This window comes from Fistularia commersonii, chromosome 30 (genome assembly GCF_037954325.1).
Source record: "Fistularia commersonii isolate RoL2024-O1a breed Wild chromosome 30, RoL_Fcom_v1.0, whole genome shotgun sequence".
Classification (NCBI taxonomy): domain Eukaryota; kingdom Metazoa; phylum Chordata; class Actinopteri; order Syngnathiformes; family Fistulariidae; genus Fistularia; species Fistularia commersonii.
Genome location: NC_141313.1, coordinates 11,310,751 through 11,324,177, shown reverse-complemented (window position 1 = coordinate 11,324,177; position 13,427 = coordinate 11,310,751). Strand labels below are relative to the sequence as shown.

At 47.4% G+C, this 13,427-nt stretch overlaps 1 protein-coding gene across 1 annotated transcript; it reads left to right on the top strand.

Moving 5' to 3' along the window:
* Positions 1–4,172: 4,172 nt before the first annotated feature.
* On the top strand, positions 4,173–12,654 carry nr1d2b (nuclear receptor subfamily 1, group D, member 2b). The gene is made up of 8 exons (XM_086178019.1): positions 4,173–4,492; positions 6,741–6,929; positions 7,841–7,929; positions 8,590–8,734; positions 9,066–9,754; positions 9,890–10,075; positions 10,150–10,360; positions 10,855–12,654. The coding sequence occupies exons 1-8, from the start codon at positions 4,474–4,476 to the stop codon at positions 11,049–11,051; spliced, it is 1,725 nt and encodes a 574-aa protein (XP_086034145.1). The 5' UTR covers positions 4,173–4,473; the 3' UTR covers positions 11,052–12,654.
* Positions 12,655–13,427: the final 773 nt, after the last annotated feature.

Sequence of the window (13,427 nt, the reverse complement as noted above, 5' to 3'; positions counted from 1 at the left end):
AGCACCTCCAATCCAACACCATGGTGCTCAACCAGAAACGGGTGGAATGCCCACTCTGGGTCGGGGAAGGGGTTCTGCCCCAAGTGGTGGAGTTCAAGTATCTCGGGATCTTGTTCATGAATGAGGGGAGGATGGAGCGGGAGATTGGCAGGCAGATCGCTGCGGCGTTTGCAGCAATGTGGACTCTGTACCGGTCTGTCGTGGTGAAGAGGGAGCTGAGCCAAAAGGCAAAGCTCTCAATTGTATTGTAAAATGTGTTTCCTCTGTAGGGTGGCCGGAATCTCGCTTAGAAAAAGGGTGAGAAGTTCGGTCATCCAGGGCTAAGAGTAGAGCCTCTTCTCCTTCACATAGAGGGGAGTCAGATGAGTTGGCTCAGGCATCTGGTCAGGATGCCTCCCGGATGCGTCCCGGGGGAGGTATTCCGGGCATGTCCATCTGGGGGAAGACCACGGGGAAGACCCAGGACTCGCTGGAGAGACAGAGTCTCTCTAGAGGAGGTTCTGGGGTCCCCGCAGAGGAGCTGGACCATGTGGCGGGGGAGAGGGAGGTCTGGGCCTCACTGCTACGGCTGTGTCATCGATCTAATTCTTATTTCCTTTCCTGATGTTAAACCCACCTCTGATATAAAATTGCAGTTTTTAAAGGTCCATCAGATATTCTCATGGTGGAGTTCAGCTGGTGTGTGAAACTCAGGCGGATCAAGATATCTACACCTTTTGATGATGGACAGGTGATATGGTTGGAAACATCATTAATTCAACCATTCATTCTATCCTGCAGTCAAGGGGTGGTGCCTGTCCCAGTCGTCATTGGGTGAGAGGGTTCAGCCCGGATCCATCACAGGGACACATATTCACACGTATGACCATTCACCCTGTCATTCACACACCTTTGGAAACATCATACAAGGATTTGTCCTCTCATTCAAACACCACACGGAGACATACAAGGACTCACTACATTCACACACCATGTAGAGACATGCAACCATTCACCCTCTCATTCACACATCTGGACAACATAGGGTCTCTAAAGAACCTCCTGCATGTGTTTGGACTGTGGGAGGAAGCTGGAAAACCCTGAGCAGACACGGGGAGAACATGGGGACTCCACACAGAAAGGCCACCATGTGGGAATCCAACCAGAGACCTTCTGCTGTGAGGGTGCGGGGCTAAGCCACCCTGAAAGCAGGATGTTGAAAGAGAAAGCAGTGAGGCTGTATCACTTTATTATTTAAATGTGCGTGAAGAATGTCAGCATAAATGAAGAGAAATTGATAAAGTTAAATTGACCTGACCTCTGTTCATGAAGGCCAGTCTGAACATGAACATGAACATTGAGCTTCTTCATGATACTCTATAACAGAACATGGCCAATTTTATTTCACCATACAAATTAATGCGGTCACCGTATTGCAGTACTCTTGAATTAAAGCCAAGCGTTACACAATCTTTATATCTTTACTGGGGTGCAGATAAAACTCAGGGTGGGGCTGGTGAAAGATTTCTGGATAATGGGAGGGGGAAGTAAGGTCTGGTATTAAAGCCTTGTGTGATATGTAGACGTTCACTGATTGGGAAGTCAGGTGACCCAGATCCAGGAGGCCTTACATAACAGGTCGATTTGGAGCGTCAAAAGCCGACCAAAGCCCAGCTTCTCCAACCATCAAGATGTTCATGTCCATTTGGTCGGAGAAAATTAATAAATGTATTTATGTTTGATATTGTGATGGTTTTAAGCTCAACTGTTTCGCTTAGCATTACAAATCTTTATTGTATTTTTTCTATTAAGCTGTAGCTCCTCGAATCGTCACCTGATTGTGGCGGACGAGCTTCAAACAGGATTCGTTCCCTCTCCTCTGAGGAAGCACCCAGAGCTTGCATGAGAAGAGAATTAGCATTAGCATTGGCTCTGGAACCAAGTAACTGGACTTCTGTGCAGGGCGTGGGTTGGCCCAAGAAAGCACCATCTTGAAGGATAAGTATACATGGTCCCAGGACGTCTTACCACAAAGCCCACTGAGAAACATCTACTACCTGGTAGAAGGTTCCATGGCCAACCCAGGATGCCATGGAGAGATTATTTAGTCCGGGACCCCTTGAAGTCCCCCGGGGTCGATCAGGGGTGGATTGCTGGAGCAGGGTCACCTTAGCCGACCTGCTCGGTGCAGCTCCGTGAGAGAATGTGTGTGTGTGTGTGTGTGTGTGTGTGGGGGGGGGTTAAATACTTTGAAAGGTGAGGAAAGCTCTACATAAGTGTAGACTGTTCACTCAGTCTGCTGCCGCTGTGACCTGGCCGTGGAAGCGCAGGTGAACTATTGAGTGAATTCATTTTAACCATAAAACACTATCGTCGGGTAATTTTCACCCACACAATTCTTGTCATGTGATTTTCATTGCGTTGCCATTGACTTTTATGGGTCCTTGGATAGCTCCAGGCTGCCCACTGATGTTATTGATTGTATGCTTGTTTCCCTCCTCCCTATAAATTGATGACAACTGTATTTTATCCAGGATATTGTATTGGGTAAAATATACCCAACGTTAGTGATGGTGTTTCTTATTTTCACGTTAGTGTTCTAGGGTTAAAGGAGCAATGAATGTAACCGTCCATCTGTCTTATGTCAGACTCACATCTTTCTGACTCATTAGGTTCATATGGCTCTACTAGCAAGTGGTATCAATTATTCAGCAGTATTCACTCATTCATTGTCTTTTCTGCTGCTCCTGCTCTCAGGGTGGGGCTGGAGCCTGTCCCCAGCTGCCACTGTCAACACTGCCCTTATGTTGATTCAATTACACATAATGCTAGAAAGCATACGTCCGTGAGGGCATTGTGGACCCCTCTTCAATCCTGCCTGCTCCCATGTCCCTTCATCAGTGCATGATATTCACCTCATATCTTCTCACGAGTCCTTGTCTTCTCTCATGTCTCAGGTTCCCCCTAGGCGTGGCTTGATCTACTGGAGGATCATACTAGGTGTCCACCATTGTTGTTTCTTTTTGAATATCAATGTTACTGGTGTATCATTTTGGTGATTAGCAAGTCACGATTAGCGCAACCCTCATACCCCTCCAAAACCCCCCTCATACCCTCACTATCTCACCCTTGCTATATTGCTCATTATTTTTATCTCAACTAGTTGAGGCAGAAGGCCACCCGCATTTAGCTGGGATCTGTCCAAGGTCCCAGTCCAGGAAAGGCGGTGTTCCTCAGTGCTGACACCGAGTGCTTCTCTTTGGGAGAACGTGTGGTTTCTGTAGATCATCTTAAAGAGTGTTCGTCCAGACCTGCTCTACGTGGGAGGTGTCATCTGACAGACTGGCTTCGGATTAGGAGCTTTGTCAATAAAATCTGGCTTGACTCGGCCACTTTGCGCAATGACTGCTTTGACATAAACGTACTTCATTTGTTAATTCAAAGAACTACGTGAGGCATCATGGCTGTCTTTCCCCTTGAGTCACAAGGCAAGACTTCTCAAGTCCTAACTCATCTTAATTTGCGTACGCTTGTCTGCACTATACATACAGCACAGCCATTAAACTGTTAATTTAACAAAACTTAGTATTTATCTATCAACAAACAACCTACACACCATTTAAGATGTCAATCTGCAAACACACACCACCATTCAAGTTTACATTTGCAGTCTTTCTTTCACCTTGTACATCCTGTTGATACTATTCATGCCTCGTTGCAATAAAATGCTTATTATTATTTTTTTGCTACCTATCTGGCTTCACTGAACAGCAAAAAGGGTGTTTCATCGTGCTGTGAAATTGGTTTCCAGAATTGGTTTCCAGACTGCACATATGACAGAGTCTTAGGGTTAACAGGGTGTTGCATGGGAGAAAGATAATAAAGTTGTGTTTGCGGAATTGCAGGACCGTCCTGTTTGTCAGAACCCGAAGGCTGACTTTGGACAAACAAACCGACCCGCTGCTGTCCGGGGGGCCGCGGCTCCCGGCCGGCGGTCTTTGTTCCGCGGGCCGGGAAAGTATGTCAGTGGGTTACATGGGCCGGGGCGCGGAGCCGCTGGGGGAGGAGCCGCCGATCTGGGTCACATGGTCGCTCCCTGCCCCGCCGCTGGAAGCTGTCACCGCCGAGCCGGTCCGCCTCCTCGCCGCCGGACACTCTCTCCCGGCTGCGAGCGGAGCGTGGCGTCTCTCCCGGAGCTCCTCGGATATCGTGACAGCAGACCGCCGGCGTTTCCCTCGACCTCCACCGCGGAACAGGAGCGTTTCCGACCGCGACCATTCATTCGAAGTTTACATTTATCGAGTATTCCAGGCTGCGGCTGGAACCGTCGCTTCGTTCCGCGTCGTCGTATTTTTTTGTGTAATGTCGTAGCGTTCCGAAGCCTCCTGCGGTACCGGGCGGCTCGGTGACTCGTCGGTGGCCGAACACCAGGAGCGGAAACACGGCTTCAGCTGCGAGGTGTCAGCGGAGGAGAGCCCTCTACACACCCGGGACATGGAGTCGTCCAAAGCGGGTAAGTCTCGCTTTCTCCACCGTGATGCTTGTCGTCAGGGGCTCAGTGTTTGATTCTGACAGGCTAAATATTTTATTTCTTATTCTCAAAAGTGGACGGGGGCTTTCTGGGAGCGAGGTGCTTGGGTGCGGGTGAGGGTTAGCGGGCTGCTGTCGCTAACCCAGCGCCTAGCTTGGTTGCACTGCGGTCCTCTGTCCTCACATGGACCTGCCAGCCTAGCCATGTGCGCCTGTGTTTACGCTGGCCGTGCGTCGCCGCTGATTGGTTGCCGGCGCCTTGACGTACGCATTGCATAATTCCTCTCGGCACGGCGGCGTGCGGGCCGACCCAAGGTACACGTGAGGGCTCTCGCGGTGACCCAGTTTCGCCGGGGAACAACACGCAAGCTCCACGTGGGGGCGCGTTTAGGGATGCAGGTTTTTACGGGACATTTAAGTGCTGTGGACCACCCTGACTTAAAAGAAAAAAACCTTATCATTCTGTTCTTATTTTATATATTTTCTTACATCGGCTTGATAAAAACATCGAATGTTAAGCTTCGTTTTTATCATGGTTTTCTTAATTTTCATTAAATTTATGATTTAAATGTACACGTTATTCATTCTTCAATTAATAAATGTTAATTTAAGTGATTTGCGAAGCGTTTAAAATATATTTGTAAACCGCCGCCTGTTGTTAAAGACGTGAAGGCAAGTACTGGGTTAACTAGGCCAACAGGTTTGTCTGTCAAGGGTGGGGGAAATTTGCATTTCCCAGTGGTACGCGAACGCAGCACCATTATAGGTCACGTCAGTTAAAAGCAGACATTTCATTTCGACGTTTTAATCCTCATTTAAATCTTTTAACGCGAGCACACTTAACTGACAGTTTGACTGGGTCTTATTTGCTTGTTGAAAAATATAATGAACAATTTTCTTGTGAAATCTTTGAGTGAGTGAAAGTGGTAGTTCATTTTATACTTCCATTATTCATTCTAAAAATAAAAAAAAGACATTTCGCGCTCAGTATGCAAGGAATGATGTGGAGTAATGACCAGTGCTGATGTATAGAAAGTCACATTTCAACAAATATATCAGCGCTTGTTTGCTTAGTTGGCACAACATCTGCCATTTAAAGGGTCAACAATGTATTTGTTGCTTATTGTAGACATGAGTGGCTGCAAAGATCAGGCCAGACGATCTACAACACATTCTTGTAAGGCTGACATTATGTAACTGCTGTTACCTAATCATTGAGAATGGCAGGGCAGAAATCAGGTCAGCCTATATCTGGGAAGCAAACAGGCTCAGCAGTGCAACAGAGCCGTCTGCTGGGCTGTGGTATCTTCATCTTCGCTGTGTTTGAAAGGCTTGCAGAAAGAGCTGGAAAAGGGAATTTGGCACACATACATTACATTTTACTGCAGGGAAAGAAGTTAGTGTTGGCAGCAACAGCTACAGCATTAATGATGGTGCCGCCTTGAGAGACTTAACGACCGTCAACACATTTCTTTCTATATTTTATTTTATTTTTGCGTGCCTCATCATCAGTTATGATGGTAATATCTTGTCATTTTAATGTAAATGTCCCGCAAATTTCATGGTTAAGTGCAAATGTCATGGTAATGAGGTGTTATTTAATACTGAAAAAAATCATTTGAATTACAGAGAACCAGCAAAAAGATTTTAATTCGCTCATTAGTGGTAAATGAAAAACTTTCCCAGGCCAGACAGGATGTGTCATCTCTCCGGGGTGTTCTCAGGTGGCCGTGGAGCAAGCCATGGTATTTCGTTTCAGATTTAATCATTTGCTGGCCATGATTAATGTGTTGGTTACCTACTTGTAGTTTAGCACTAGTAGCAGAGCGGTGAGTCAGATTCAAGTGCTATGTGTGTTTGTATGTGAGAGAGTGTATGTTCTTTTGGCAGAAGGGGAACAGTCTGGTGTCAGTCGATAATACATGGTTAAAGATATTTTCCGACTCTCCTGAAGAGAGGTGCAGCTGGAGATCGCTGGTCCACAGCAGTTCCTCTGGAGCCCACCCCAGGACTTCTCTGATGACTTTTCCAGGGCTGATAGTGACGATCAATGACTGCCTCCCTCTCACTGCTGTGACTCACCAGGAAAGCTGATGGAACTGTTTACCTGTTATATTAACTTCCTACCATCTCTGCTTCCTGGAATGGATATGGTCCTGTCACAAAATCATGTAGTCTTTACTAATATGGTGTTTTTTGATGCTATTTTTGTCTTTGCCCCTGCTCTACAGGAGGCGTCATAGCCTACATCCGCTCGACCAGCTCAGCCTCCAGCCCTGAGTCCTGCCACAGCGACTCCTCCAACGGCAGCTACCACTCCACCTCCCCACCCCGCGGCAAGCCAGCAGACCCCTTGGCCCCCACCGGCGGGATGCAGAAGAGGGGACGCTCCTCCTCCACTGCTAAATCTGGCATCACGAGTATGTGTTTTTGTTCAACATGCATTCCATTAAAACTCCTAATGAAATTGTGAAAATGTCCTCCCTCCACTTAACTCAGAATGAACAAGTATGCAAACACTGGAAAGATATTAACAAGAAATAGTTGTAACAACACCACAAAATATCAAAAAACATAATGATGACAATAATAACATCATTGATACTATTACTACGACCACCACTACTACTACTACTACTACTAATAATCAATATTGTAATGATAATTAAGGTAATTAAACAATAATAATTAATAATTATTAGTTGTAATTCTAGATAATAAAAAAAATCAAAAGGTCGAGAACCACAGCCTTCTTTTAAACTGTCAACTTTATTCTAAATTAACAAAAACAAAAATGTCAGACCAGTACTGCAGCGTCAAAGTAAACATCACCAAAATCAGAAACGCTTTATTCAATTTCCAGAGGAAATTGAATGATCTCAATGGCTCCACACAGTAAAGAAACCGAAATGAATGAAATAAAATGGACATATATAACTAAGATAAGACAAGCTATATTTTATTGATCCCCATTGTTTGGGGAAATGTATCGTCACAGCAGCGCAACAATGACAATACAGTAAATATGAGTATAAGTCCAAATAAAAGAGACAACTCAAAGAAATCAAAAGACATCCACGAAAATAGACAGCAAAATGAACTACAACAAGGATAAAAATAGACAACAGAATGGAAAAAAACAAAACAGCTGGGGTGAGAATAGACAACCAAAACATGAACAACAAGGGTAAGAACAGCATAAATAAAGATACAAAAACATGACTATTGTGAAGAATAAAGATAATAGAATACATGTGGTTTCAAGATTTAAGGCAAATAAGTAAAAATAAAAATTTCAACCAATTAAAAGGTGTGTCTTTGCTCACTTCAGAAATCAATGGCCTGGTGCTACTGTGTAAGGTGTGCGGGGATGTAGCCTCTGGTTTTCACTACGGCGTCCATGCCTGCGAGGGATGCAAGGTGAGAATCATGCACCCATCCACACACTCACACACTCACACACTCACACACACACACACACACACACACACTGCTACCCAGCGAGGGGCAGAGGGTCTGCAGCCAAAGTGGGTCACCACCCGCGACACCTTCTGTGCAGTTCCAGCTGGAGACTCTAAAACTAGTTCACTCTCCCCATATTTATATCAGCGTTCTCCTCGTTTGATACCACTGCGTGTCCTACTTAGCTGAGCACCGTGACAAACACGGCAGAGCAGAGACACCAGGAACGTCGTCGTCACAATGGCCTCTGCTAATGTGCTGGTCACTTTCCTTTTTTCAGTTAATTAACTCGATTGTGATTAAATCATGGGGAAAACGGTGTGACAAATTTGGCAGTGTGTCACCTTTGAAAAAATTCAACATGTCTCCAAAATCTGTTGAAGAAAACTTCAGTCAGCAAGTACTATATTGAGACATTGAAAGTAATTGTGAAAATACCTTAACCCTGGTCAGTGCTGCGTCAATATCAACTAAATCCTAGATAACAATCACAAGTGTTGACGTTTCCAATATTATGTATTTTTGGCAGAACATTAGATTTAGATAACCTAAAATTAGCACACAATAAACTTGAAATCATTGAGGAATTAATGCTTTGGTTCTGCCTGTTTACCCCAGGGCTTCTTCAGGAGGAGCATTCAGCAAAACATCCAGTATAAGAAGTGCCTTAAGAACGAGAGCTGTCCCATCATGAGGATCAACAGGAACCGCTGCCAGCAGTGCCGCTTTAAGAAATGCCTGATGGTGGGGATGTCCAGAGACTGTGAGTATAAATGCGGGAATGCAGACTGTGTGTTTGACAGAGGGGTGTCACCTTCCGGAGGCCATGTTCTTTTACTTCCATGCCAAAACCCTCATTTGAGGAGGTCTGAGCCTACTGGGAGATTATTCTGTAAATGGCACTGACTGGTGCTCTGGTGCAGAGGGTTTGCAAGCAGGAGCACAATTACTGCTAAAATCATATATTTGAAGGAAGTCTTTGAGAACTGATTCAATTAGAATAAGAGGGTGTTGTTGAACCACTGAGCTCCTCTGAAGCAAAGAGAAGACGTTCCTGAAGATCCCGCTGACCTGGTCATCTCTTCTCTGCCCAGCTGTCCGGTTCGGCCGCATCCCCAAGCGGGAGAAACAACGCATGCTCCTGGAGATGCAGAGCGCCATGAACGACATGATGAACAACAGCCAGATGGTGCCCATCTCCAAGCCATCTCCAGCGCGTGCCTCGGACCCGCCCTCCGGGGACCGTGGCGCAGCCTCCGCCTCCACGCCTTCCTCCTCGCCGTGCTCCAGTCAGTCAGACTCCGGTTCTGACCCGGAGCCCAGCATGGCCATGGACACCAGTCCGAGCTCGGCCTCGCCCAGCACGTCCGACAGCGGTGAGGAGGAGGTGATCGGCTCGGTGACCAGGGCCCACCAGGAGACCTTCATGTACAACCAAGAGCGGAGCAGCTTGGCCCCCGAGGCCCCACCCCCCTCCATTTTGCAGGAGGGCAGCTCCGCTCAAACCGCTGGCAGCCTGCAGATAGATGAGCAACAGGTCACTTGGAACTGCCGCAACAACGTGGTCACCATGGCATCCCAGGACACTTCCTTCATGGCGGGCCCTCAGGAGCACGGGAACAATAACGTCGGCGTCCAGTGTCCCTTCAGGCCCTCCAGGGGCGTCTCCTCCAGCCACTGTCCAGTTTATACCCACGGGGCCGTCCGAGGTCCCCCCCCCGAGGATCTGGCGGGCCCCGCCCACTGCGGGCCCCTGTGGAGGGGGGGCAACAGGATGCATCTGGTAGGGCTTCATGTAGCACCTACAAGCAGAGATAACCGTTAATTAATTCACAGCATGGAGGTTAAACATAGTCAGATATTTTGTCACAGATCCAATCTGAAAACCTAACCTTGACGTGCGGTGTGTCTCGTTCAGGTCTGTCCCATGAACACGTCTCCTCACGTGGACCTGAAGAAAAGCGGCCACGAGGTGTGGGAGGAGTTTTCCCATAGCTTCACCCCTGCCGTCCGTGAGGTGGTGGAGTTTGCCAAGAAGATCCCTGGCTTCCGGGACCTGTCCCAGCACGACCAGGTCAGCCTGCTGAAGGCCGGCACCTTTGAGGTCAGTCCATCCTTTCACGCGGCCACAGCAGCAGCAGCCGTCCCTCCCCAGGCTGACGAAACTCTGGTCCGCAGGTCCTGGTGGTCCGCTTCGCCTCGCTGTTTGACGTGAAGGAGCGTACGGTCACCTTCCTGGGCGGGAAGAAGTACAGCGTGGAGACCCTGAGGGCCATGGGCGCCAGGGACCTCCTCAACTCCATGTTCGACTTCAGCGAGAAGCTGATGAACCTGGGCCTGAACGAGGAGGAGATGAGCCTCTTCACCGCCGTGGTGCTTGTCTCTGCAGGTCTGCTTCCACCTAGATGCTCCAAACTCTTGTCCAGTGCTGCCACACACTGTCATGAACCTACCAACCAGATTGATATGACAAAGCTGAGGGTCCTGGAGGAGAGAGAAGAAACCTTGAGATTATCTTTAGATCCTCATGAAACAAAACATCTATCTATCAGAGCTTTCACCTCATAGTTTTTCTAGGAACTCATTTGTTCAGGAGCTGTTTCCCACCACAACGCTACACCTGGTGCCATCACCAGGACCAGGGAGTGAAAATGTGTGGTGGATACAGCAGGCCTCACCATGCAGCTTCTCTAGAAGATTGTTTATCTGCTGGTCCCCAATGGGATTATAGCAGGCGTTGAGGTGCATGGTTGTGATGTCTTGTTGAGAAGGTTGTGCATCACCACTCATGCGGAGGTCTTCCTCTTCCTGCCAGCATCTTCACATGATTGACTTTTTTCTGGTTGTTGTGTTTGACCAATGTTCTCCGCCCCTCTTCACCAGATCGCTCGGGCATTGAGAACGTGAACTCGGTGGAGGCCCTGCAGGAGACCCTGATCCGTGCCCTGCGGAGCCTCATCACCAAGAACCACCCCAGCGAGTCCACCATCTTCACCAAGCTGCTGCTAAAGCTGCCGGACCTGCGCTCTCTCAACAACATGCACTCGGAGCAGCTGCTGGCCTTCAAGGTCCATTCCTGAAGTGGCCCTTCCCCTTCCCCCTCCTCCCTGCCTCCACCTCCACCAACTGGATGCGACAACACTTGCACCTCCGAGCTTCTCCCCAACGGTGGAGCTCCTCTGTCTCCGAGCGCCGGCCTTGAACTGAACACGGGGGCCGCCGAGGGTGAAGATGACCATACTGTTGTTGTATTGTACTGTAGGGCGCGAGCGCCTCTGTGATGGTAATGCGTACGTACACACACATACACATACACATACACACACATACACACACACACACACACCGAGTTGTGTACCTGTTTCTTGTGTTTGTGTGTAGCAAACTGTACTTTAGCGAGTGTACAAACATTAGACGCACTTTCCTGTATTATGTAGACTGGTATTTTTTTTTGCATTTATAGTGCAATATGTGACTTTTTTATTGTTATTATTATTATTATTTGAGATGTAAAGTCAGATAAAAATGTTTGGGCAGCACAAGTTGATTCAGCAGGTGCTCAATTGGAGAAACTGAACGACTGGCCAGAAGACTGATTCAGTCCCGGGAGAAAGGAAACCTTCCAGATTCCAGTGTCTTCTGTCCCGACGGTCCTGCAAAGCAGCGGCGTCGCTGTGGGACAGCAGACGCACCCCGAACCCCCCAATCCTCCCGGACACCTCAGACTGTACAGACCTTAGCTGATAGGACTCCATATCCAGTATGATTGTATTCCCACGGAGGCGATTGTACCTGACGGAAGGAGCGTCCACGGGACCGCATTCATTAACCCTACTCTTTATGAAGACTGTTCTCAAAGAAATAACCGGACGTAGGACATCGTAGCAGGGTCTGAGGCGCAGTCAATGTGGCGGCGGCTGGTGGGGGCCACTCCGATGCTCACCTTTTAACGCCTCGTTTCCTCATAGCTTCATTCACTCCTCTGATCCAGGGACCAACCCAGGCGGGGTTTTTCAGCATTATTCTTCCCGCTAGCACTTCGACAAAATCAAACTTCACTTGATTTCAGAGGAGTGGAAGATTCTGTGGACAGACAAAAAACAAACAACAAAAAAGCTACCAAGCCTTCCATTAGGCGTCCCTATCCATCTCCAAAGGCTAATCATTCACAGAAGCCAAACTGGAAACAAGGGGTGAAGGAAGTCCATGTTACATTTTATATCATTCTATAATCTCGGTGGCGGAAACAAATTATACTTGTGTGCTGAGATCATCACCCATACTGTCGTGTGTTTACAGCAGATCCTTATCAGATTGTTGACTGGATTAGGTTTGTGTCCTGATAAAAAACGACAGTGTGGGATCATCCCTTAAATTGAGCGGTTCAGTCCAAACTTGGGCTGCACAGCGCAACTGTTAAGGTCTTCTGCACTCGTGAATGCGGTTTTCCGCCCCTGTCTGAATGTTGAGGCCAAGCGGGTTCATGGACGTGGCCCTGGACGCCGTGCTTGTTGCTCATTGGCTCAGGATGCCCCAGAGCTCCTGTTGCTGTATCGCTGACGTGGCTCCGTTCTCTTCTGTGAAAGCATTGCAGTACGACTAGATTTCTATATAAACATACTACTATTCATACATGACTTCATAGATATATCTATATAAATAAATTTTGTAAATGCAATCAAAGTGGCCGGCGGTTGTTGTGTCATCTTTGCTGGCTCTGGATCGAGGTCTGACCTGGAAAATACTCTTGCATCCCTGCAGAGATTCCAGTTGTAAAGCAACTTAAAATCCTGTGAGGCTTCGTCACGATTGTTATAAAAAATAAGGACCTGAATGTTATTTAAATGCTAATTACACTAAACCATTCAGGAGTCAAAGCTAATGCTAAAACATTCTTCATGATCACATCCACGTTGGTGGACGTTTAGTCTCAGATCTTCCCCAGAGTCCCTGGGCTCTCATTGGCCAGGTTCCCAGGGGGCGTGGCTTAATCCACTGGACCCTCTGCTGTTGTTATTTATTCTATGAATAATAAAGCTATCATTGTATCATTTTGGCTATTAGCATGTAGTTCTTAGCACAACTGTCAGTAGTGTGAAGTCAAGAGTCCCTCACACCCCCCTCTTTGTCTTCTGAACCCCAGCTGGTCGAGGCAGAAGGCCACCCACATTGAACTGAGAGCTGTCCAGGTGTTTGGGCCTGGGGGGACAGTTTCTCTAGCACCCTTAAGATGATCTAGATTCTAGATCATCTTAAGGGTGCGATCTTTGTTACATAAAGAAGACCTGGGCTGGAGTGGTGATCAAACAGGAACATTAAAACTCTAAGTACTCTGAAAAGTAAACTCCTACTTTTTCTAACGACAACTTAGCTAACGACAACTTAGATGGCAACAAGTGCTCTGTAAGAGACCAGAAGAACTGGAGTGAAGAGTAGTACTACATCAAAAAGTACTG

Coding starts and splice junctions, on each gene's coding strand:
- nr1d2b (XM_086178019.1), top strand. Junction 9,755..9,889: donor GGGGCAACAGGATGCATCTG/GTAGGGCTTCAT, acceptor TGTCTCGTTCAG/GTCTGTCCCATGAACACGTC. Junction 10,076..10,149: donor TGAAGGCCGGCACCTTTGAG/GTCAGTCCATCC, acceptor TCTGGTCCGCAG/GTCCTGGTGGTCCGCTTCGC.